The sequence below is a fragment of the Hippoglossus hippoglossus genome, chromosome 9 (genome assembly GCF_009819705.1).
Source record: "Hippoglossus hippoglossus isolate fHipHip1 chromosome 9, fHipHip1.pri, whole genome shotgun sequence".
In the NCBI taxonomy this organism is placed as follows: Eukaryota; Metazoa; Chordata; class Actinopteri; order Pleuronectiformes; family Pleuronectidae; genus Hippoglossus; species Hippoglossus hippoglossus.
In genome coordinates this window covers 12,717,881-12,742,759 of record NC_047159.1, presented here as the reverse complement: position 1 = coordinate 12,742,759, position 24,879 = coordinate 12,717,881, and the positions used below count along the sequence as shown (strand labels likewise).

At 50.9% G+C, this 24,879-nt stretch overlaps 1 protein-coding gene across 2 annotated transcripts in view; it reads right to left on the bottom strand.

Annotated features, from left to right (window-relative positions):
• The window catches only part of cfap251 (cilia and flagella associated protein 251), a 31,900-nt gene that overhangs the window by 2,663 nt on the left and 4,358 nt on the right, over nucleotides 1-24,879 (bottom strand). The window contains exons 1-13 of one of the 2 annotated variants that reach the window (XM_034596524.1): nucleotides 4,247-4,490; nucleotides 3,712-3,852; nucleotides 3,463-3,572; nucleotides 3,266-3,374; nucleotides 2,578-2,658; nucleotides 2,404-2,481; nucleotides 2,263-2,304; nucleotides 1,880-2,151; nucleotides 1,624-1,800; nucleotides 1,293-1,543; nucleotides 638-789; nucleotides 285-461; nucleotides 16-200 (exon numbers count right to left, since the gene is read on the bottom strand). In XM_034596524.1, coding sequence (XP_034452415.1) covers nucleotides 16-200; nucleotides 285-461; nucleotides 638-789; nucleotides 1,293-1,543; nucleotides 1,624-1,800; nucleotides 1,880-2,151; nucleotides 2,263-2,304; nucleotides 2,404-2,481; nucleotides 2,578-2,658; nucleotides 3,266-3,374; nucleotides 3,463-3,572; nucleotides 3,712-3,852; nucleotides 4,247-4,480 — 2,009 coding nt within the window. In that variant the 5' untranslated portion in view covers nucleotides 4,481-4,490. Of the gene's footprint in view, nucleotides 1-15; nucleotides 201-284; nucleotides 462-637; nucleotides 790-1,292; nucleotides 1,544-1,623; nucleotides 1,801-1,879; nucleotides 2,152-2,262; nucleotides 2,305-2,403; nucleotides 2,482-2,577; nucleotides 2,659-3,265; nucleotides 3,375-3,462; nucleotides 3,573-3,711; nucleotides 3,853-4,246; nucleotides 4,491-24,879 lie in introns of those variants that run through there. The other variant, XM_034596525.1, reaches the window with a different exon arrangement.

Genomic DNA, 24,879 nt, shown 5'->3' with positions numbered 1-24,879 from the left:
GTATATTTGACAGACCTGCACATCCTGGTCGTGCTGTTGAAAAGCTTGATCTTGTACTGGTCTGAGGCAATGAGAAGAAACTGCTCTGCCGTCAACGGGGGGTACCAAGTCATGCACTTTGGCACAGCACTTTGCTCGACGCGCTCAGAGCTTAAAATGAGGAGATGGTTCACTTCAGAGTTTTCCAAGTCGTACTCCACCTATTATTCAGGTCCACAAAAGCACAGAGATTAGAAAACAGTATTACACAACACAAAGCTAGTCCACAGTCACAGCAGACTCACCAGGCGACGGTCCATCCCCAGAGATAGCAGTCTGGGTTGGGTGCTGTCCAGGTGAACCCCAAAAAGAAGGTCTATGATGGGCTTGTAGTGGGAGCGGTATCTGCCCAGGTACATCCAACGAGGTGAAGACCCTTCTCTAGCCTGCAGGCGGAACACTGTCACTGCTTTTCCAGCATCCTAACAGTGAACAAGAACATAAAACCTTATAAAAAGTCATAATTTTTGTTTACATATTTGGAATCCATAATAATAATTTCAAATACATTTTCTACAAAATAGGCCAGCACTTTATCATAAATTCTAGTTCACAACCGCTGCTGTTAACTACATTCTTGATAATGAAAAGGACTCACTGCAGTGGCAAGATACTTTGAGTCAGAGGAGAAAGTGATGTGAAGGATGCCATCTTTAGCAAAATGGAAACATTCCTCAGGATCACTTTTCAAAGTGCTGGGGTTCAGTATGTGAACGGCGCCGCTGCCAAAGCCAACAGCCAGGTAGGATCCTGTTCAGTGACAAAAAAGGGACACATTGTATTTTTGCAGAATCTAATGAAAAAAAATTGCAACTTCAAGCAGCAGCATGGAAACACAGGTTATATTTAACATGAGTTTGTTACTTGTTCTGCTAAGGAACTTATGTTGTTTGCTTGATACTGGATGTAATATCATGTAACTTGGTGGAAGGATGTGGTCCAGGTCAGGAAAGAACCCATTAAATGCAGCTCCAGATCAGGGGCAGATTCAGGACAGATTCAGGACCTTTAACATTGTGAGACGGGGCTACTTTTTTACATTTTCATTGATCTTTCAGAGAATAATTCATTGATCGTCAATGGAAAAATCGGGCATATTTAGGGGACTGATATTTATGAGCGTGTGAGATTTTGTGATCTAGTGAATTTAAATGTGGACTCAAGAGGGGATTGTTGGCCCTTGGCGTGGGTATGCTCTCAGTATTTCTAGTGACATTCTAGTTGCAAATACATTGATTAAGCATATGACTCACCTTGAGGATCAAAAGTAACACACTGAATCTGCTTCTCTGTCGCAAAGACCCTTCTGCAGATGGTCACTTTGTTGTTGTAATCCCACACTTTTAAAACGCCCATGTGGTTACCCATGGCAACAGCTGGCTGTTTGGGGTGACAGGCTACTGCGTGTACAGGGTCACAGTCCTCACTCAGCAGAATCTTTTGGATGCTTTTCTGTGTGTTCACATGTACTACTTTCGAACTGACTGTGGACACAACAAAGTTCCTGCAGAAAAGGAAACAGTCAGCTTGGATAAAATCCATAAAACAGTAGAGAGTAAAAACATATATTTGTTATTCTGATACCTGAAAATGAAGGGTTTGGCCTCCAGAGTGCAGGCCTTCAAATACCCCTCTGTGCACTCTTTGGAAAAGGAAATGGACACAATAGCATCCAGGTTGAATTCGTCGTACCACATGACAAGCTGGAATTCGCCATCATAAAACTTGATATCGCCTTGATTGTCACCGGTTACTATACAGCTATGAAATGCAAAGAGACCAAGTAAATACAAGCAACAATCAAAAGGTAGCATCATTGAGTATTTCGGTCTCTGGCTACCTGTCAGTTACGGCGAGAACAGTGATCGGATCTTTCTGAAGCCTAATGACCTTGACTCGGTCTCGAGGGACAGTCTGGTTTGCATTCATGTCTTTCATCACGTCCCAGACCACAAGGCCCCCCGCTGCAGTGGCAGCGAGGACCTGAGGCTTCCGACAGTGAAACACAGACCTATTCGGAAACCTGGCAGCCTTGTTGACAGTTTGAGAAATGTCAGCAGGAGACGGAGCTGATACAGAAGCATCACTTCCACCGGTGGCTGCGGCACAGATCTGCAGAAGTGACGAGATGAAACTGTAAAATATCTCTCAAAAAAAGTCACGGAAAAAATATCTATAACGATTCATTAACATCTTCTGTGTCAAATTTATATTTATTTTTACCTTCTTAAAATTCAGGGCAACGTATTGCAGATTTCCCTGAGCCTGAAAAAAGAGCAGATGATTTATTATGATGCAATAAACACACACATTTTTCACAGCCGTATTTTGTAGATTTCAATATAAAGAAACATCTGGACTTACTCTGCTGTAAAGTAGCACCTGGCTTTCACTGCTGGTGAGCAGCTGACTGCTATCGTTTTGGTTGAAAATGATGTGCTCCTGAAAAACCATCCAACATTTAACATTTGATCTTCAGAATGGCTTCTCCATTAAGTTATTATCCATTTAATGTTAGAAGAAGACAAAACGACTCACTTGAAAACCGTGCTTAGGATTGATTTCAGTAAAGCATAAAGGCTTTTCCGTTTCATTCGTCCAATCCCAAACACACAAACACTGGGAAAAGATTGTCAGAGGGTTAACACTTTATTAACAGATGTAGATTTTATTCAATAACATTTAATGTTTCATACTGTCGAATCCAACAAGAAACAATAATAATCTAAACTGTTTTTGTGCAGAGTGCAGTTCTGAGATGTCGACCATTTAATAGAAGATTACATGCTATCATTCTTTTCATTTTTAACACAAAATGCTATTAAACCTCGAAAATGCATAATGAATTCATGACATAGCATTTGAGTGAGATTAGAGTGTCTGGTTATAATATGTCATCAACAGGGGCGCTGCAACAGGATGGGGAGAGCAGGAAATCGCCTGGTGCCCCAAGCTGAGAGGGGGCACCCAATAATTGCAGAATACGTTAGTTACATTACACAGCAACAACAATTTAATGAGAAGCTCCTTAAATGATTTGTTTGGCTATGTACAGGAGAACTGCAATGACACCCCGGTCAGAAAACCCCCTGACAAGACCTCATCTTTTCTGCCAAAAGCCCACAAAGTCCCTTGAAACACTCCTGGTCATCAACAAAGAACACAAAGGATTTTCTTTTTAAATGTTCGATCGCATCTGTCCATTCAAACCTGCCATCATACTCACTTGAACGTCTTCAGCCCCGAGGGTTACCAGATGTTTTGTGTCCTTTGAAAACGCCATTGCAACGACACCACAATCAGGGTGGCAGTCAAACAAGGTCTGCACAGGAATTCTGAAATAATTATCATACATGTGGTTACCATCAAGAGCAAAGGTAAAATACACAAAACTACCTTAATGTAAGAATGATAAAGAGCTACCCAGAATAGGAGTCCCATATCATCACCAGGCTTTTCTGGCCCCGTTCTGTAGTTGCAACCCAGCGTCTGTCTTCGCTCACACACATGCATGAGATGGGGCTGCAGTGACCCTGAAAACATTATTACAGTAAGTATATAAACTGTTACTAACAACCTGCATGTTTCATTCATCAAAATATATCATTATCTTCCAAGATTTCTTGTGGTGATGATTCTGAAGGAGTTGTCTCTGCTGGAGATTTGTTGTACCTGGAGTGTGTGCTGGGACTTTGACGTGTGGTTGTAGATGATCCCGATATGAGCTCCAGCGTAGAGAATCACCAACTGATCGTGGTCTTGCAAACTGAAGACGGGAAGTGCAGGACTCATCCCAATGACCCATTCCAGTGACTAGATAGATAGAAAAAAAGCCTTTATCATTTTTATCTTTCGGGAAACCTTTTTTTGAAGTGGACATTTTTCATGAAACTTCCTTAACCTAGTATTTTAAAGGCTTTAAATTCAGACCTAAGTCCCAGGAGCTGAACTCAGCACACAGAACAATGTCATTGTTTTAAACATATTTAATTTCCCATAATTCATTTTTGCCATACGATTCTATGCCTGCTCTTTGTTTCAAATCTGTTTGCTGTGTTTTTGTATATTTGTGGTGTACATCTGTCCTGATATGAAACCCTTTTTTATTACAATGTCTCCCATTTAGACCAGGGCTCTGTGCAGAAGAGATATTGTATCTTAAATGGTCCTTAAAGGTTAATAAATAAATAAGTAAAAACAGACTGACCAGTGTATGTGTTCTGGTGTGAGGTTTTGAGAAAAGTGTGTCAGTGGTTGCACTGTAGACTTGAGACTGCCCAGTCATCTCCCTCTCCTCTCCCCTGACCCCTGCACTCTCCTCAGCTTCATCACTGCTGCTCCTCTCCTTCTTCTCTTCTTCATCATAATCATCACCATCCTGTGATTGTTGCATTTCCTCTCCGCAGCTTGTGAGGAGCTCCTCAGCTTCAGCATCTGACATAATGTCTGACCACACCTCACGTTTTAGGACTTGAATCTCTTGTTCTGTCAACTCGAGGTCGCTAAATTACCTATCCTAGTTACCGTTTGGTAAAGAGTCGTTAAACTACGATATTTATCAAATGTCACAATGTCATAATCTGAAATCACCTCTGTACAATAACAATAATTTTCCTATTTTCAGACTAAAGCTGAAAATAAAAGGCAGCTGCCTTTGATCTGCCACTGTTGCCACACTGTTTGGAGGCAGCTGCCTTTGTTGCCACACTGTTTGGAGGCATCTGCCTATGTTGCCACACTGTTTGGAGGCAGCTGTCACAGTTGCCACACTGTTTGGAGGCAGCTGTCACAGTTGCCAAACTGTTTGGAAGCAGCTGCCTTTGTTGCCACACTGTTTGGAGGCAGCTGTCACAGTTGCCACACTGTTTAGAGGCAGCTGTCACTGCTGCCACACTGTTTGGAAGCAGCTATCACTGTTGCCACACTGTTTGGCATCTGCCTTTGTTGCCACACTGTTTGGCATCTGCCTCTGGTGCCACACTGTTTGGAGGCATCTGCCTCTGTTGCCACACTGTTTGGAGGCAGCTGTCACAGTTGCCAAACTGTTTGGAGGCAAATGTCACAGTTGCCACATTGTTTGGAGGCAGCTGTCACAATTGCCACACTGTTTGGAGGCAGCTGTCGAAGTTACCACACTGTTTGGAGGCAGCTGCCTTTGTTGCCACACTGTTTGGCATCTGCCTCTGTTGCCACACTGTTTGGAGGCAGCTGTCACAGTTGCCACACTGTTTGGAGGCAGCTGCCTCTGTTGCCACACTGTTTGGAGGCAGCTGCCTTTGTTGCCACATGTTTGGCATCTGCCTCTGTTGCCACACTGTTTGGAGGCAGCTGTCACAGTTGCTACACAGTTTGGAGGCAGCTGTCACATTTGCCACACTGTTTGGAGGCAGCTGTCGAAGTTACCACACTGTTTGGAGGCAGCTGCCTTTGTTGCCACACTGTTTGGCATCTGCCTCTGTTGCCACACTGTTTGGAGGCAGCTGTCACAGTTGCCACACTGTTTGGATGCAGCTGTGACAGTTACCACACTGTTTGGAGGCAGCTGTCACAGTGGCCACACTGTTTGGCATCTGCCTCTGTTGCCACACTGTTTGGAGGCAGCTGTCACTGTTGCCACACTGTTTGGCATCTGCCTCTGTTGCCACACTGTTTGGAGGCAGCTGCCTTTGTTGCGACATGTTTGGCATCTGCCTCTGTTGCCACACTGTTTGGAGGCAGCTGTCACAGTTGCCACACAGTTTGGAGGCAGCTGTCACAGTTGCCACACTGTTTGGAGGCAGCTGTCGAAGTTACCACACTGTTTGGAGGCAGCTGCCTCTGTTGCCACACTGTTTGGAGGCAGCTGTCACAGTTGCCACACTGTTTGGAGGCAAATGTCACAGTTGCCACGCTGTTCAGAGTCAGCTGTCACAGTTGCCACACTGTTTAGAGGCAGCTGTCACAGTTGCTACACAGTTTGGAGGCATCTGTCACATTTGCCACACTGTTTGGAGGCAGCTGTCGAAGTTACCACACTGTTTGGAGGCAGCTGCCTTTGTTGCCACACTGTTTGGCATCTGCCTCTGTTGCCACACTGTTTGGAGGCAGCTGTCACAGTTGCCACACTGTTTGGAGGCAGCTGTCGAAGTTACCACACTGTTTGGAGGCAGCTGCCTCTGTTGCCACACTGTTTGGAGGCACCTGTCACAGTTGCCACACTGTTTGGAGGCAAATGTCACAGTTGCCACGCTGTTCAGAGTCAGCTGTCACAGTTGCCACACTGTTTAGAGGCAGCTGTCACAGTTGCCACACTGTTTGGAGGCAGCTGTTGAAGTTACCACACTGTTTGGAGGCAGCTGTCACAGTTGCCACACTGTTTGGAGGCAGCTGTCGAAGTTACCACACTGTTGGAGGCAGCTGCCTTTGTTGCCACACTGTTTGGCATCTGCCTCTGTTGCCACACTGTTTGGAGGCAGCTGTCACAGTTGCCACACTGTTTGGAGGCAGCTGTGACAGTTACCACACTGTTTGGAGGCAGCTGTCACAGTGGCCACATTGTTTGGAGGCAGCTGCCTTTGTTGCCACACTGTTTGGAGGCAGCTGTCACAGATGCCACACTGTTTGGCATCTGCCTCTGTTGCCACACTGTTTGGAGGCAGCTGTCACAGTTGCCACACTGTTTGGAGGCAGCTGCCTTTGTTGCCACACTATTTGGCATCTGCCTCTGTTGCCAAACTGTTTGGAGGCAGCTGTCACAGTTGCCACACTGTTTGGAGGCAGCTGTCGAAGTTACCACACTGTTTGGAGGCAGCTTCCTCTGTTGCCACACTGTTTGGAGGCAGCTGCCTTTGTTGCCACATGTTTGGCATCTGCCTCTGTTGCCACACTGTTTGGAGGCAGCTGTCACAGTTGCTACACAGTTTGGAGGCAGCTGTCACATTTGCCACACTGTTTGGAGGCAGTTGCCTTTGTTGCCACATGTTTGGCATCTGCCTCTGTTGCCACACTGTTTGGAGGCAGCTGTCACAGTTGCCACACAGTTTGGAGGCAGCTGTCACAGTTGCCACACTGTTTGGAGGCAAATGTCACAGTTGCCACGCTGTTCAGAGTCAGCTGTCACAGTTGCCACACTGTTTAGAGGCAGCTGTCACAGTTGCTACACAGTTTGGAGGCATCTGTCACATTTGCCACACTGTTTGGAGGCAGCTGTGACAGTTACCACACTGTTTGGAGGCAGCTGTCACAGTGGCCACACTGTTTGGAGGCAGCCGTCACAGTTGCCACACTGTTTGGCATCTGCCTCTGTTGCCACACTGTTTGGAGGCAGCTGTCACTGTTGCCACACTGTTTGGCATCTGCCTCTGTTGCCACACTGTTTGGAGGCAGCTGCCTTTGTTGCCACATGTTTGGCATCTGCCTCTGTTGCCACACTGTTTGGAGGCAGCTGTCACAGTTGCCACACAGTTTGGAGGCAGCTGTCACAGTTGCCACACTGTTTGGAGGCAGCTGTCGAAGTTACCACACTGTTTGGAGGCAGCTGCCTCTGTTGCCACACTGTTTGGAGGCACCTGTCACAGTTGCCACACTGTTTGGAGGCAAATGTCACAGTTGCCACGCTGTTCAGAGTCAGCTGTCACAGTTGCCACACTGTTTAGAGGCAGCTGTCACAGTTGCCACACTGTTTGGAGGCAGCTGTTGAAGTTACCACACTGTTTGGAGGCAGCTGTCACAGTTGCCACACTGTTTGGAGGCAGCTGTCGAAGTTACCACACTGTTGGAGGCAGCTGCCTTTGTTGCCACACTGTTTGGCATCTGCCTCTGTTGCCACACTGTTTGGAGGCAGCTGTCACAGTTGCCACACTGTTTGGAGGCAGCTGTGACAGTTACCACACTGTTTGGAGGCAGCTGTCACAGTGGCCACATTGTTTGGAGGCAGCTGCCTTTGTTGCCACACTGTTTGGAGGCAGCTGTCACAGATGCCACACTGTTTGGCATCTGCCTCTGTTGCCACACTGTTTGGAGGCAGCTGTCACAGTTGCCACACTGTTTGGAGGCAGCTGCCTTTGTTGCCACACTGTTTGGCATCTGCCTCTGTTGCCAAACTGTTTGGAGGCAGCTGTCACAGTTGCCACACTGTTTGGAGGCAGCTGTCGAAGTTACCACACTGTTTGGAGGCAGCTGCCTCTGTTGCCACACTGTTTGGAGGCAGCTGCCTTTGTTGCCACATGTTTGGCATCTGCCTCTGTTGCCACACTGTTTGGAGGCAGCTGTCACAGTTCCTACACAGTTTGGAGGCAGCTGTCACATTTGCCACACTGTTTGGAGGCAGTTGCCTTTGTTGCCACATGTTTGGCATCTGCCTCTGTTGCCACACTGTTTGGAGGCAGCTGTCACAGTTGCCACACAGTTTGGAGGCAGCTGTCACAGTTGCCACACTGTTTGGAGGCAAATGTCACAGTTGCCACGCTGTTCAGAGTCAGCTGTCACAGTTGCCACACTGTTTAGAGGCAGCTGTCACAGTTGCTACACAGTTTGGAGGCATCTGTCACATTTGCCACACTGTTTGGAGGCAGCTGTCGAAGTTACCACACTGTTTGGAGGCAGCTGCCTTTGTTGCCACACTGTTTGGCATCTGCCTCTGTTGCCACACTGTTTGGAGGCAGCTGTCACAGTTGCCACACTGTTTGGAGGCAGCTGTCGAAGTTACCACACTGTTTGGAGGCAGCTGCCTCTGTTGCCACACTGTTTGGAGGCAGCTGTCACATTTGCCACACTGTTTGGATGCAGCTGTCGAAGTTACCACACTGTTTGGAGGCAGCTGCCTTTGTTGCCACACTGTTTGGCATCTGCCTCTGTTGCCACACTGTTTGGAGGCAGCTGTCACAGTTGCCACACTGTTTGGAGGCAGCTGTGACAGTTACCACACTGTTTGGAGGCAGCTGTCACAGTGGCCACACTGTTTGGAGGCAGCCGTCACAGTTGCCACACTGTTTGGCATCTGCCTCTGTTGCCACACTGTTTGGAGGCAGCTGTCACTGTTGCCACACTGTTTGGCATCTGCCTCTGTTGCCACACTGTTTGGAGGCAGCTGCCTTTGTTGCCACATGTTTGGCATCTGCCTCTGTTGCCACACTGTTTGGAGGCAGCTGTCACAGTTGCCACACAGTTTGGAGGCAGCTGTCACAGTTGCCACACTGTTTGGAGGCAGCTGTCGAAGTTACCACACTGTTTGGAGGCAGCTGCCTTTGTTGCCACACTGTTTGGCATCTGCCTCTGTTGCCACACTGTTTGGAGGCAGCTGTCACAGTTGCCACACTGTTTGGAGGCAGCTGTCGAAGTTACCACACTGTTTGGAGGCAGCTGCCTCTGTTGCCACACTGTTTGGAGGCAGCTGTCACATTTGCCACACTGTTTGGATGCAGCTGTCGAAGTTACCACACTGTTTGGAGGCAGCTGCCTTTGTTGCCACACTGTTTGGCATCTGCCTCTGTTGCCACACTGTTTGGAGGCAGCTGTCACAGTTGCCACACTGTTTGGAGGCAGCTGTGACAGTTACCACACTGTTTGGAGGCAGCTGTCACAGTGGCCACACTGTTTGGAGGCAGCCGTCACAGTTGCCACACTGTTTGGCATCTGCCTCTGTTGCCACACTGTTTGGAGGCAGCTGTCACTGTTGCCACACTGTTTGGCATCTGCCTCTGTTGCCACACTGTTTGGAGGCAGCTGCCTTTGTTGCCACATGTTTGGCATCTGCCTCTGTTGCCACACTGTTTGGAGGCAGCTGTCACAGTTGCCACACAGTTTGGAGGCAGCTGTCACAGTTGCCACACTGTTTGGAGGCAGCTGTCGAAGTTACCACACTGTTTGGAGGCAGCTGCCTCTGTTGCCACACTGTTTGGAGGCACCTGTCACAGTTGCCACACTGTTTGGAGGCAAATGTCACAGTTGCCACACTGTTCAGAGTCAGCTGTCACAGTTGCCACACTGTTTAGAGGCAGCTGTCACAGTTGCCACACTGTTTGGAGGCAGCTGTTGAAGTTACCACACTGTTGGAGGCAGCTGCCTTTGTTGCCACACTGTTTGGCATCTGCCTCTGTTGCCATACTGTTTGGAGGCAGCTGTCACAGTTGCCACACTGTTTGGAGGCAGCTGTGACAGTTACCACACTGTTTGGAGGCAGCTGTCACAGTGGCCACATTGTTTGGAGGCAGCTGCCTTTGTTGCCACACTGTTTGGAGGCAGCTGTCACAGATGCCACACTGTTTGGCATCTGCCTCTGTTGCCACACTGTTTGGAGGCAGCTGTCACAGTTGCCACACTGTTTGGAGGCAGCTGCCTTTGTTGCCACACTGTTTGGCATCTGCCTTTGTTGCCAAACTGTTTGGAGGCAGCTGTCACAGTTGCCACACTGTTTGGAGGCAGCTGTCGAAGTTACCACACTGTTTGGAGGCAGCTGCCTCTGTTGCCACACTGTTTGGAGGCAGCTGCCTTTGTTGCCACATGTTTGGCATCTGCCTCTGTTGCCACACTGTTTGGAGGCAGATGTCACAGTTGCTACACAGTTTGGAGGCAGCTGTCACATTTGCCACACTGTTTGGAGGCAGTTGCCTTTGTTGCCACATGTTTGGCATCTGCCTCTGTTGCCACACTGTTTGGAGGCAGCTGTCACAGTTGCCACACATTTTGGAGGCAGCTGTCACAGTTGCTACACAGTTTGGAGGCAGCTGCCTCTGTTGCCACACTGTTTGGAGGCAGCTGCCTTTGTTGCCACATGTTTGGCATCTGCCTGTGTTGCCACACTGTTTGGAGGCAGCTGTCACAGTGGCCACACAGTTTGGAGGCAGCTTTCACAGTTGCCACACTGTTTGGAGGCAGCTGTCGAAGTAACCACACTGTTTGGAGGCAGCTGCCTCTGTTGCCACACTGTTTGGAGGCAGCTGTCACAGTTGCCACACTGTTTGGAGGCAAATGTCACAGTTGCCACGCTGTTCAGAGTCAGCTGTCACAGTTGCCACACTGTTTAGAGGCAGCTGTCACAGTTGCCACACTGTTTGGAGGCAGCTGTCGAAGTTACCACACTGTTTGGAGGCAGCTGCCTCTGTTGCCACACTGTTTGGAGGCAGCTGCCTTTGTTGCCACATGTTTGGCATCTGCCTCTGTTGCCACACTGTTTGGAGGCATCTGCCTCTGTTGCCACACTGTTTGGAGGCAGCTGTCACAGTTGCCACACTTTTTGGAGGCTGCTGTCACTGTTGCCACACTGTTTGACATCTGCCTCTGTTGCTACACTGTTTGGAGGCAGCTGTCACAGTTGCCACACTGTTTGGAGGCAGCCGTCACAGTTGCCACACTGTTTGGCATCTGCCTCTGTTGCCACACTGTTTGGAGGCAGCTGTCAAAGTTGCCACACTGTTTGGAGGCAGCTGTCACAGTTGCCACACTGTTTGGAGGCAGCTGTCGAAGTTTCCACACTGTTTGGAGGTAGCTGTCACAGTTGCCACACTGTTTGGAGGCAGCCGTCACAGTTGCCACACTGTTTGGCATCTGCCTCTGTTGCCACACTGTTTGGAGGCAGCTGTCACTGTTGCCACACTGTTTGGCATCTGCCTCTGTTGCCACACTGTTTGGAGGCAGCTGCCTTTGTTGCCACATGTTTGGCATCTGCCTCTGTTGCCACACTGTTTGGAGGCAGCTGTCACAGTTGCCACACAGTTTGGAGGCAGCTGTCACAGTTGCCACACTGTTTGGAGGCAGCTGTCGAAGTTACCACACTGTTTGGAGGCAGCTGCCTCTGTTGCCACACTGTTTGGAGGCACCTGTCACAGTTGCCACACTGTTTGGAGGCAAATGTCACAGTTGCCACACTGTTCAGAGTCAGCTGTCACAGTTGCCACACTGTTTAGAGGCAGCTGTCACAGTTGCCACACTGTTTGGCATCTGCCTCTGTTGCCATACTGTTTGGAGGCAGCTGTCACAGTTGCCACACTGTTTGGAGGCAGCTGTGACAGTTACCACACTGTTTGGAGGCAGCTGTCACAGTGGCCACATTGTTTGGAGGCAGCTGCCTTTGTTGCCACACTGTTTGGAGGCAGCTTTCACAGATGCCACACTGTTTGGCATCTGCCTCTGTTGCCACACTGTTTGGAGGCAGCTGTCACAGTTGCCACACTGTTTGGAGGCAGCTGCCTTTTTTGCCACACTGTTTGGCATCTGCCTTTGTTGCCAAACTGTTTGGAGGCAGCTGTCACAGTTGCCACACTGTTTGGAGGCAGCTGTCGAAGTTACCACACTGTTTGGAGGCAGCTGCCTCTGTTGCCACACTGTTTGGAGGCAGCTGCCTTTGTTGCCACATGTTTGGCATCTGCCTCTGTTGCCACACTGTTTGGAGGCAGCTGTCACAGTTGCTACACAGTTTGGAGGCAGCTGTCACATTTGCCACACTGTTTGGAGGCAGTTGCCTTTGTTGCCACATGTTTGGCATCTGCCTCTGTTGCCACACTGTTTGGAGGCAGCTGTCACAGTTGCCACACATTTTGGAGGCAGCTGTCACAGTTGCTACACAGTTTGGAGGCAGCTGCCTCTGTTGCCACACTGTTTGGAGGCAGCTGCCTTTGTTGCCACATGTTTGGCATCTGCCTGTGTTGTCACACTGTTTGGAGGCAGCTGTCACAGTGGCCACACAGTTTGGAGGCAGCTGTCACAGTTGCCACACTGTTTGGAGGCAAATGTCACAGTTGCCACGCTGTTCAGAGTCAGCTGTCACAGTTGCCACACTGTTTAGAGGCAGCTGTCACAGTTGCCACACTGTTTGGAGGCAGCTGTCGAAGTTACCACACTGTTTGGAGGCAGCTGCCTTTGTTGCCACATGTTTGGCATCTGCCTCTGTTGCCACACTGTTTGGAGGCATCTGCCTCTGTTGCCACACTGTTTGGAGGCAGCTGTCACAGTTGCCACACTTTTTGGAGGCTGCTGTCACTGTTGCCACACTGTTTGACATCTGCCTCTGTTGCTACACTGTTTGGAGGCAGCTGTCACAGTTGCCACACTGTTTGGAGGCAGCTGTCACAGTTGCCACACTGTTTGGAGGCAGCTGTCGAAGTTACCACACTGTTTGGAGGTAGCTGTCACAGTTGCCACACTGTTTGGAGGCAGCCGTCACAGTTGCCACACTGTTTGGCATCTGCCTCTGTTGCCACACTATTTGGAGACAGCTGTCACTGTTGCCACACTGTTTGGCATCTGCCTCTGTTGCCACACTGTTTGGAGGCAGCTGCCTTTGTTGCCACATGTTTGGCATCTGCCTCTGTTGCCACACTGTTTGGAGGCAGCTGTCACTGTTGCCACACTGTTTGGCATCTGCCTCTGTTGCCACACTGTTTGGAGGCAGCTGCCTTTGTTGCCACATGTTTGGCATCTGCCTCTGTTGCCACACTGTTTGGAGGCAGCTGTCACAGTTGCCACACATTTTGGAGGCAGCTGTCACAGTTGCTACACAGTTTGGAGGCAGCTGCTTCTGTTGCCACACTGTTTGGAGGCAGCTGCCTTTGTTGCCACATGTTTGGCATCTGCCTGTGTTGTCACACTGTTTGGAGGCAGCTGTCACAGTGGCCACACAGTTTGGAGGCAGCTGTCACAGTTGCCACACTGTTTGGAGGCAAATGTCACAGTTGCCACGCTGTTCAGAGTCAGCTGTCACAGTTGCCACACTGTTTAGAGGCAGCTGTCACAGTTGCCACACTGTTTGGAGGCAGCTGTCGAAGTTACCACACTGTTTGGAGGCAGCTGCCTTTGTTGCCACATGTTTGGCATCTGCCTCTGTTGCCACACTGTTTGGAGGCATCTGCCTCTGTTGCCACACTGTTTGGAGGCAGCTGTCACAGTTGCCACACTTTTTGGAGGCTGCTGTCACTGTTGCCACACTGTTTGACATCTGCCTCTGTTGCTACACTGTTTGGAGGCAGCTGTCACAGTTGCCACACTGTTTGGAGGCAGCCGTCACAGTTGCCACACTGTTTGGCATCTGCCTCTGTTGCCACACTGTTTGGAGGCAGCTGTCAAAGTTGCCACACTGTTTGGAGGCAGCTGTCACAGTTGCCACACTGTTTGGAGGCAGCTGTCGAAGTTACCACACTGTTTGGAGGTAGCTGTCACAGTTGCCACACTGTTTGGAGGCAGCCGTCACAGTTGCCACACTGTTTGGCATCTGCCTCTGTTGCCACACTATTTGGAGGCAGCTGTCACTGTTGCCACACTGTTTGGCATCTGCCTCTGTTGCCACACTGTTTGGAGGCAGCTGCCTTTGTTGCCACATGTTTGGCATCTGCCTCTGTTGCCACACTGTTTGGAGGCAGCTGTCACTGTTGCCACACTGTTTGGCATCTGCCTCTGTTGCCACACTGTTTGGAGGCAGCTGCCTTTGTTGCCACATGTTTGGCATCTGCCTCTGTTGCCACACTGTTTGGAGGCAGCTGTCACTGTTGCCACACTGTTTGACATCTGCCTCTGTTGCTACACTGTTTGGAGGCAGCTGTCACAGTTGCCACACTGTTTGGAGGCAGCCGTCACAGTTGCCACACTGTTTGGCATCTGCCTCTGTTGCCACACTGTTTGGAGGCAGCTGTCACAGTTGCCACACTGTTTGGAGGCAGCTGTCGAAGTTACCACACTGTTTGGAGGCAGCTGTCACAGTTGCCACACTGTTTGGAGGCAGCCGTCACAGTTGCCACACTGTTTGGCATCTGCCTCTGTTGCCACACTGTTTGGAGGCAGCTGTCACTGTTGCCACACTGTTTGGCATCTGCCTCTGTTGCCACACTGTTTGGCATCTGCCTCTGTTGCCACATGTTTGGCATCTGCCTCTGTTGCCACACTGTTTGGAGGCAGCTGTCACAGTTGCCACACTGTTTAGAGGCAGCTGTCACAGTTGCCACACTGTTTGGCATCTGCCTCTGTCGCCACACTGTTTGGAGGCAGCTGTTGAAGTTACCACACTGTTGGAGGCAGCTGCCTTTGTTGCCACACTGTTTGGCATCTGCCTCCGTTGCCACACTGTTTGGAGGCAGCTGTCACAGTTGCCACACTGTTTGGAGGCAGCTGCCTTTGTTGCAACACTGTTTGGAGGCAGCTGTCACCGTTGCAGCACTGTTTGGAGGCAGCTGCCTTTGTTTCCACACTGTTTGGCATCTGCCTCTGTTGCCACACTGTTTGGAGGAAGCTGTCACAGTTGCCACACTGTTTGGAGGCAGCCGTCACAGTTGCCACACTGTTTGGAGGCAGCTGCCTTTGTTGCCACACTGTTTGGCATCTGACTCTGTTGCCACACTGTTTTGAGGCAGCTGTCACAGTTGCCACACTTTTTGGAGGCTGCTGTCACTGTTGCCACACTGTTTGACATCTGCCTCTGTTGCTACACTGTTTGGAGGCAGCTGTCACAGTTGCCACACTGTTTGGAGGCAGCCGTCACAGTTGTCACACTGTTTGGCATCTGCCTCTGTTGCCACACTGTTTGGAGGCAGCTGTCAAAGTTGCCACACTGTTTGGAGGCAGCTGTCACAGTTGCCACACTGTTTGGAGGCAGCTGTCGAAGTTACCACACTGTTTGGAGGCAGCTGTCACAGTTGCCACACTGTTTGGCATCTGCCTCTGTTGCCACACTGTTTGGAGGCAGCTGTCACTGTTGCCACACTGTTTGGCATCTGCCTCTGTTGCCACACTGTTTGGAGGCAGCTGCCTTTGTTGCCACATGTTTGGCATCTTCCTCTGTTGCCACACTGTTTGGAGGCAGCTGTCACAGTTGCCACACTGTTTGGAGGCAGCCGTCACAGTTGCCACACTGTTTGGAGGCAGCTGCCTTTGTTGCCACACTGTTTGGCATCTGACTCTGTTGCCACACTGTTTTGAGGCAGCTGTCACAGTTGCCACACTTTTTGGAGGCTGCTGTCACTGTTGCCACACTGTTTGACTTCTGCCTCTGTTGCTACACTGTTTGGAGGCAGCTGTCACAGTTGCCACACTGTTTGGAGGCAGCCGTCACAGTTGCCACACTGTTTGGCATCTGCCTCTGTTGCCACACTGTTTGGAGGCAGCTGTCAAAGTTGCCACACTGTTTGGAGGCAGCTGTCACAGTTGCCACACTGTTTGGAGGCAGCTGTCGAAGTTACCACACTGTTTGGAGGCAGCTGTCACAGTTTCCACACTGTTTGGAGGCAGCCGTCACAGTTGCCACACTGTTTGGCATCTGCCTCTGTTGCCACACTGTTTGGAGGCAGCTGTCACTGTTGCCACACTGTTTGGCATCTGCCTCTGTTGCCACACTGTTTGGAGGCAGCTGCCTTTGTTGCCACATGTTTGGCATCTGACTCTGTTGCCACACTGTTTGGAGGCAGCTGTCACAGTTGCCAAACTGTTTGGAGGCAGCTGTCACAGTTGCTACACAGTTTGGAGGCAGCTGTCACATTTGCCACACTGTTTGGAGGCAGCTGTCGAAGTTACCACACTGTTTGGAGGCAGCTGCCTTTGTTGCCACACTGTTTGGCATCTGCCTCTGTTGCCACACTGTTTGGAGGCAGCTGTCACAGTTGCCACACTGTTTGGAGGCAGCCGTGACAGTTACCACACTGTTTGGAGGCAGCTGCCTTTGTTGCCACACTGTTTGGCATCTGACTCTGTTGCCACACTGTTTTGAGGCAGCTGTCACAGTTGCCACACTTTTTGGAGGCTGCTGTCACTGTTGCCACACTGTTTGACATCTGCCTCTGTTGCTACCCTGTTTGGAGGCAGCTGTCACAGTTGCCACACTGTTTGGAGGCAGCTGTCACAGTTGCCACACTGTTTGGAGGCAGCTGTCGAAGTTACCACACTGTTTGGTGGCAGCTGTCACAGTTGCCACACTGTTTGGAGGCAGCCGTCACAGTTGCCACACTGTTTGGCATCTGCCTCTGTTGCCACACTGTTTGGAGGCAGCTTTCACTGTTGCCACACTGTTTGGCATCTGCCTCTGTTGCCACACTGTTTGGAGGCAGCTGCCTTTGTTGCCACATGTTTGGCATCTGCCTCTGTTGCCACACTGTTTGGAGGCAGCTGTCACAGTTGCCAAACTGTTTGGAGGCAGCTGTCACAGTTGCTACACAGTTTGGAGGCAGCTGTCACATTTGCCACACTGTTTGGAGGCAGCTGTCGAAGTTACCACACTGTTTGGAGGCAGCTGCCTTTGTTGCCACACTGTTTGGCATCTGCCTCTGTTGCCACACTGTTTGGAGGCAGCTGTCACAGTTGCCACACTGTTTGGAGGCAGCCGTGACAGTTACCACACTGTTTGGAGGCAGCTGCCTTTGTTGCCACATTGTTTGGCATCTGCCTCTGTTGCAACACTGTTTGGAGGCAGCTGCCTTTGTTGCCACACTGTTTGGAGGCAGCTGTCACCGTTGCAGCACTGTTTGGAGGCAGCTGCCTTTTTTTCCACACTGTTTGGCATCTGCCTCTGTTGCCACACTGTTTAGAGGAAGCTGTCACAGTTGCCACACTGTTTGGAGGCAGCTGCCTTTGTTGCCACACTGTTTGGAATCTGACTCTGTTGCCACACTGTTTTGAGGCAGCTGTCACAGTTGCCACACTTTTTGGAGGCTGCTGTCACTGTTGCCACACTGTTTGACATCTGCCTCTGTTGCTACACTGTTTGGAGGCAGCTGTCACAGTTGCCACACTGTTTGGAGGCAGCCGTCACAGTTGCCACACTGTTTGGCATCTGCCTCTGTTGCCACACTGTTTGGAGGCAGCTGTCAAAGTTGCCACACTGTTTGGAGGCAGCTGTCACAGTTGCCACACTGTTTGGAGGCAGCTGTCGAAGTTACCACACTATTTGGAGGCAGCTGTCACAGTTGCCACACTGTTTGGAGGCAGCCGTCACAGTTGCCACACTGTTTGGCATCTGCCTCTGTCGCCACACTGTTTGGAGGCAGCTGTCACTGTTGCCACACTGTTTGGCATCTGCCTCTGTTGCCACACTTTTTGGAGGCTGCTGTCACTGTTGCCACACTGTTTGGCATCTGCCTCTGTTGCTACACTGTTTGGAGGCAGCTGTCACAGTTGCCACACTGTTTGGAGGCAGCTGTCACAGTTGCCACACTGTTTGGAGGCAGCTGTGACAGTTACCACACTGTTTGGAGGCAGCTGTCACAGTGGCCACACTGTTTGGCATCTGCCTCTGTTGCCACACTGTTTGGAGGCAGCTGTCACTGTTGCCACACTGTTTGGAGGCAGCTGTCACAGTTGCCACACTGTTTGGAGGCAGCTGTCGAAGTTACCACACTGTTTGGAGGCAGCTGCCTTTGTTGCCACACTGTTTGGCATCTGCCTCTGTTGCCACACTGTTTGGAGGCAGCTGTCACAGTTGCCACACTGTTTGGATGCAGCTGTCACAGTTGCCACGCTGTTTAGAGGCATCTGCCTCTGTTGCCACACTGTTTGAAGGCAGCTGTCACAGTTGCCACACTGTTTGGAGGCAGCTGTCACAGTTGCCACACTGTTTGGAGGCAGTTGTCACAGTTGCCACACTGTTTGGAGGCAGCTGTCGAAGTTACCATACTGTTTGGAGGCAGCTGCCTTTGTTGCCATACTGTTTGGCATCTGCCTCTGTTGCCACACTGTTTGGAGGCAGCTGTTACAGTTGCCACACTGTTTGGAGGCAGCTGTCGAAGTTACCACACTGTTTGGAGGCAGCTGCCTTTGTTGCCACACTGTTTGGCATCTGCCTCTGTTACCACACTGTTTGGAGGCAGCTGTCACAGTTGCCACACTGTTTGGATGCTGCTGTCAAAGTTGCCACATTGTTTGAAGGCAGCTGTCACAGTCGCCACACTGTTTGGAGGCAGCTATCACAGTTGCCACACTGTTTGGAGGCAGCTGTCGAAGTTACCACACTTTTTGGAGGCAGCTGCCTTTGTTTCCACACTGTTTGGCATCTGCCTCTGTTGCCACACTGTTTGGAGGCAGCTGTCACAGTTGCCACACTGTTTGGAGGCAGCTGTCGAAGTTGCCACATTGTTTGAAGGCAGCTGTCACAGTCGCCACACTGTTTGGAGGCAGCTATCACAGTTGCCACACTGTTTGGAGGCAGCTGTCGAAGTTACCACACTTTTTGGAGGCAGCTGCCTTTGTTTCCACACTGTTTGGCATCTGCCTCTGTTGCCACACTGTTTGGAGGCAGCTGTCACAGTTGCCACACTGTTTGGAGGCATCTGCCTCTGTTGGCACACTGTTTGAAGGCAGCTGTCACAGTTGCCACACTGTTTGGAGGCAGCTGTTGAAGTTACCACACTGTTTGGAGGCAGCTGCCTTTGTTGCCACACTGTTTGGCATCTGCCTCTGTTGCCACACTGTTTGGAGGCATCTGCCTCTGTTGCCACACTGTTTTTGGAGGCAGCTGTAACAGTTGCCACACTGTTTGGAGGCAGCTGTCACAGTTGCCACACTGTTTGGAGGCAGCTGCCTTTGTTGCCACACTGTTTGGCATCTGTCTCTGTTGCCACACTGTTTGGAGGCAGCTGTGACAGTTGCCACACTGTTTGGAGGCAGCTGTCACAGTTGCCACACTGCTTGGAGGCAGCTGTCGAAGTTACCACACTGTTTGGAGGCAGCTGCCTTTGTTGCCACACTGTTTGGCATCTGCCTCTGTTGCCACACTTTTTGGAGGCATCTGCCTCTGTTGCCACACTGTTTTTGGAGGCAGCTGTCACAGTTGCCACACTGCTTGGAGGCAGCTGTCGAAGTTACCACACTGTTTGGAGGCAGCTGCCTTTGTTGCCACACTGTTTGGCATCTGCCTCTGTTGCCACACTTTTTGGAGGCATCTGCCTCTGTTGCCACACTGTTTTTGGAGGCAGCTGTAACAGTTGCCACACTGTTTGGAGGCAGCTGCCTTTGTTTCCACACTGTTTGGCATCTGCCTCTGTTGCCACACTGTTTGGAGGCAGCTGTCATAGTTGCCACACTGTTTGGAGGCATCTGCCTCTGTTGCCACACTGTTTGAAGGCAGCTGTCACAGTTGCCACACTGTTTGGAGGCAGCTGTCGAAGTTACCACACTGTTTGGAGGCAGCTGCCTTTGTTGCCATACTGTTTGGCATCTGCCTCTGTTGCCACACTGTTTGGAGGCATCTGCCTCTGTTGCCACACTGTTTAGAGGCAGCTGTCACAGTTGCCACACTGTTTGGAGGCAGTTGTCACAGTTGCCACACTGTTTGGAGGCAGCTGCCTTTGTTGCCACACTGTTTGGCATCTGCCTCTGTTGCCACACTTTTTGGAGGCATCTGCCTCTGTTGCCACACTGTTTGGAGGCAGCTGCCTTTGTTTCCACACTGTTTGGTATCTGCCTCTGTTGCCACACTGTTTGAAGGCAGCTGTCACAGTTGCCACACTGTTTAGAGGCAGCTGTCGAAGTTACCACACTGTTTGGAGGCAGCTGCCTTTGTTGCCATACTGTTTGGCATCTGCCTCTGTTGCCACACTGTTTGGAGGCATCTGCCTCTGTTGCCACACTGTTTAGAGGCAGCTGTCACAGTTGCCACACTGTTTGGAGGCAGCTGTTGAAGTTACCACACTGTTTGGAGGCAGCTGCCTTTGTTGCCACACTGTTTGGCATCTGCCTCTGTTGCCACACTGTTTGGAGGCAGCTGTCACTAGTTGCCACACTGTTTTGGAGGCATGCTGTCACAGTTGCCACACTTGTTTGAAGGCAGCTGTCACAGTCGCCACACTGTTTGGAGGCAGCTATCACAGTTGCCACACTGTTTGGAGGCAGCTGTCGAAGTTACCACACTTTTTGGAGGCAGCTGCCTTTGTTTCCACACTGTTTGGCATCTGCCTCTGTTGCCACACTGTTTGGAGGCAGCTGTCACAGTTGCCACACTGTTTGGAGGCAGCTGTCACAGTTGCCACACTGTTTGGAGGCATCTGCCTCTGTTGGCACACTGTTTGAAGGCAGCTGTCACAGTTGCCACACTGTTTGGAGGCAGCTGTCACAGTTGCCACACTGTTTGGAGGCAGTTGTCACAGTTGCCACACTGTTTGGAGGCAGCTGCCTTTGTTGCCACACTGTTTGGCATCTGCCTCTGTTGCCACACTTTTTGGAGGCATCTGCCTGTGTTGCCACACTGTTTTTGGAGGCAGCTGTAACAGTTGCCACACTGTTTGGAGGCAGCTGCCTTTGTTTCCACACTGTTTGGCATCTGCCTCTGTTGCCACACTGTTTGGAGGCAGCTGTCACAGTTGCCACACTGTTTGGAGGCATCTGCCTCTGTTGCCACACTGTTTGAAGGCAGCTGTCACAGTTGCCACACTGTTTGGAGGCAGCTGTCGAAGTTACCACACTGTTTGGAGGCAGCTGCCTTTGTTGCCATACTGTTTGGCATCTGCCTCTGTTGCCACACTGTTTGGAGGCATCTGCCTCTGTTGCCACACTGTTTAGAGGCAGCTGTCACAGTTGCCACACTGTTTGGAGGCAGCTGTTGAAGTTACCACACTGTTTGGAGGCAGCTGCCTTTGTTGCCACACTGTTTGGCATCTGCCTCTGTTGCCACACTGTTTGGAGGCATCTGCCTCTGTTGCCACACTGTTTTTGGAGGCAGCTGTAACAGTTGCCACACTGTTTGGAGGCAGCTGTCACAGTTGCCACACTGTTTGGAGGCAGCTGCCTTTGTTGCCACACTGTTTGGCATCTGCCTCTGTTGCCACACTGTTTGGAGGCAGCTGTGACAGTTGCCACACTGTTTGGAGGCAGCTGTCACAGTTACCACACTGTTTGGAGGCAGCTGCCTTTGTTTCCACACTGTTTGGCATCTGCCTCTGTTGCCACACTGTTTGGAGGCAGCTGTCGAAGTTACCACACTGTTTGGAGGCAGCTGCCTTTGTTGCCACACTGTTTGGCATCTGCCTCTGTTGCCACACTGTTTGGAGGCATCTGCCTCTGTTGCCACACTGTTTGGAGGCAGCTGTCACAGTTGCCACACTGTTTGGAGGCAGCTGTCGAAGTTACCACACTGTTTGGAGGCAGCTTCCTTTGTTGCCACACTGTTTGGCATCTGCCTCTGTTGCCACACTGTTTAGAGGCAGCTGTCACAGTTGCCACACTGTTTGCAGGCAGCTGTCACAGTTGCCACACTGTTTGGAGGCAGTTGTCACAGTTGCCACACAGTTTGGAGGCAGCTGTCACAGTTGCCACACTGTTTGGAGGCAGCTGTCGATGTTACCACACTGTTTGGAGGCAGCTGCCTTTGTTGCCACACTGTTTGGCATCTGCCTCTGTTGCCACACTGTTTGGAGGCAGCTGTCACAGTTGCCACACTGTTTGGAGGCAGCTGTGACAGTTACCACACTGTTTGGAGGCAGCTGTCACAGTGGCCACACTGTTTGGAGGCAGGCGCCTTCGTTGCCACACTGTTTGGAGGCAGCTGTCACAGATGCCACACTGTTTGGCATCTGTCTCTGTTGCCACACTGTTTGGAGGCAGCTGTCACAGTTGCCACACTGTTTGGAGGCAAATGTCACAGTTGCCACGCTGTTCAGAGTCAGCTGTCACAGTTGCCACACTGTTTGGAGGCAGCTGTCACAGTTGCCACACTGTTTTTGGAGGCAGCTGTAACAGTTGCCACACTGTTTGGAGGCAGCTGTCACAGTTGCCACACTGTTTGGAGGCAGCTGTCGAAGTTACCACACTGTTTGGAGGCAGCTGCCTTTGTTGCCACACTGTTTGGCATCTGCCTCTGTTGCCGCACTGTTTAGAGGCAGCTGTCACAGTTGCCACACTGTTTGCAGGCAGCTGTCACAGTTGCCACACTGTTTGGAGGCAGTTGTCACAGTTGCCACACTGTTTGGAGGCAGCTGTCGAAGTTACCACACTGTTTGGAGGCAGCTGCCTTTGTTGCCACACTGTTTGGCATCTGCCTCTGTTTCCACACTGTTTGGAGGCATCTTCCTCTGTTGCCACACTGTTTGGAGGCAGCTGTCACAGTTGCCACACTGTTTGTGGCTGCTGTCAAAGTTGCCACATTGTTTGGAGGCAGCTGTCACAGTTGCCACACTGTTTGGAGGCAGCTGTCGAAGTTACCACACTGTTTGGAGGCAGCTGCCTTTGTTGCCACACTGTTTGGCATCTGCCTCTGTTGCCACACTGTTTGGAGGCAGCTGTCACAGTTGCCACACTGTTTGGAGGCAGCTGTGACAGTTACCACACTGTTTGGAGGCAGCTGTCACAGTGGCCACACTGTTTGGAGGCAGCTGCCTCTGTTGCCACACTGTTTGGAGGCAAATGTCACAGTTGCCACACTGTTCAGAGTCAGCTGTCACAGTTGCCACACTGTTTAGAGGCAGCTGTCACAGTTGCCACACTGTTTGGAGGCAGCTGTCACCGTTGCAGCACTGTTTGGAGGCAGCTGCCTTTGTTGCCACACTGTTTGTCATCTGCCTCTGTTGCCACACTGTTTGGAGGCAGCTGTCACAGTTGCCACACAGTTTTGAGGCAGCTGTCACACTTGCCACACTGTTTGGAGGCAGCTGTCGAAGTTACCACACTGTTTGGAGGCAGCTGCCTTTGTTTCCACACTGTTTGGCCTCTGCCTCTGTTGCCACACTGTTTGGAGGCAGCTGTCGAAGTTACCACACTGTTTGGCCTCTGCCTCTGTTGCCACACTGTTTGGAGGCAGCTGTCGAAGTTACCACACTGTTTGGAGGCAGCTGTCTTTGTTTCCACACTGTTTGGAGGCAGCTGTCACAGTTGCCACACTGTTTGGAGGCAGCTGCCTTTGTTGCCACACTGTTTGGAGGCAGCTGTCACAGTTGCCACACTGTTTGGAGGCAGCTGTCACAGTTGTTTGGAGGCAGCTGCCTTTGTTGCCACACTGTTTGGCATCTGCCTCTGTTGCCACACTGTTTGGAGGCATCTGCCTCTGTTGCCACACTGTTTGGAGGCAGCTGTCACAGTTGCCACACTGTTTGGAGGCTGCTGTCAAAGTTACCACACTGTTTGGAGGCAGCTGTCACAGTGGCCACACTGTTTGGAGGCAGCTGCCTCTGTTGCCACACTGTTTGGAGGCAAATGTCACAGTTGCCACACTGTTCAGAGTCAGCTGTCACAGTTGCCACACTGTTTAGAGGCAGCTGTCACAGTTGCCACACTGTTTGGAGGCAGCTGTCACCGTTGCAGCACTGTTTGGAGGCAAATGCCTTTGTTGCCACACTGTTTGTCATCTGCCTCTGTTGCCACACTGTTTGGAGGCAGCTGTCACAGTTGCCACACAGTTTTGAGGCAGCTGTCGAAGTTACCATACTGTTTGGAGGCAGCTGCCTTTGTTTCCACACTGTTTGGCATCTGCCTCTGTTGCCACACTGTTTGGAGGCAGCTGTCACAGTTGCCACACTGTTCAGAGGCAGCTGTCACAGTTGTTTGGAGGCACTTGCCTCTTTTGCCACACTGTTTGGAGGCAGCTGTCGAAGTTACCACACTGTTTGGAGGCAGCTGCCTTTGTTGCCACACTGTTTGGCATCTGCCTCTTTTGCCACACTGTTTGGAGGCAGCTGTCACAGTTGCCACACTGTTTGGAGGCATCTGCCCCTGTTGCCACACTGTTTGAAGGCAGCTGTCACAGTTGCCACACTGTTTGGAGGCAGCTGTCGAAGTTACCACACTGTTTGGAGGCAGCTACCTTTGTTGCCATACTGTTTGGCATCTGCCTCTGTTGCCACACTGTTTGGAGGCATCTGCCTCTGTTGCCACACTGTTTGGAGGCAGCTGTCGCAGTTGCCACACTGTTTGGAGGCAGCCGTCACAGTTGCCACACTGTTTGGAGGCAGCTGTCGAAGTTACCACACT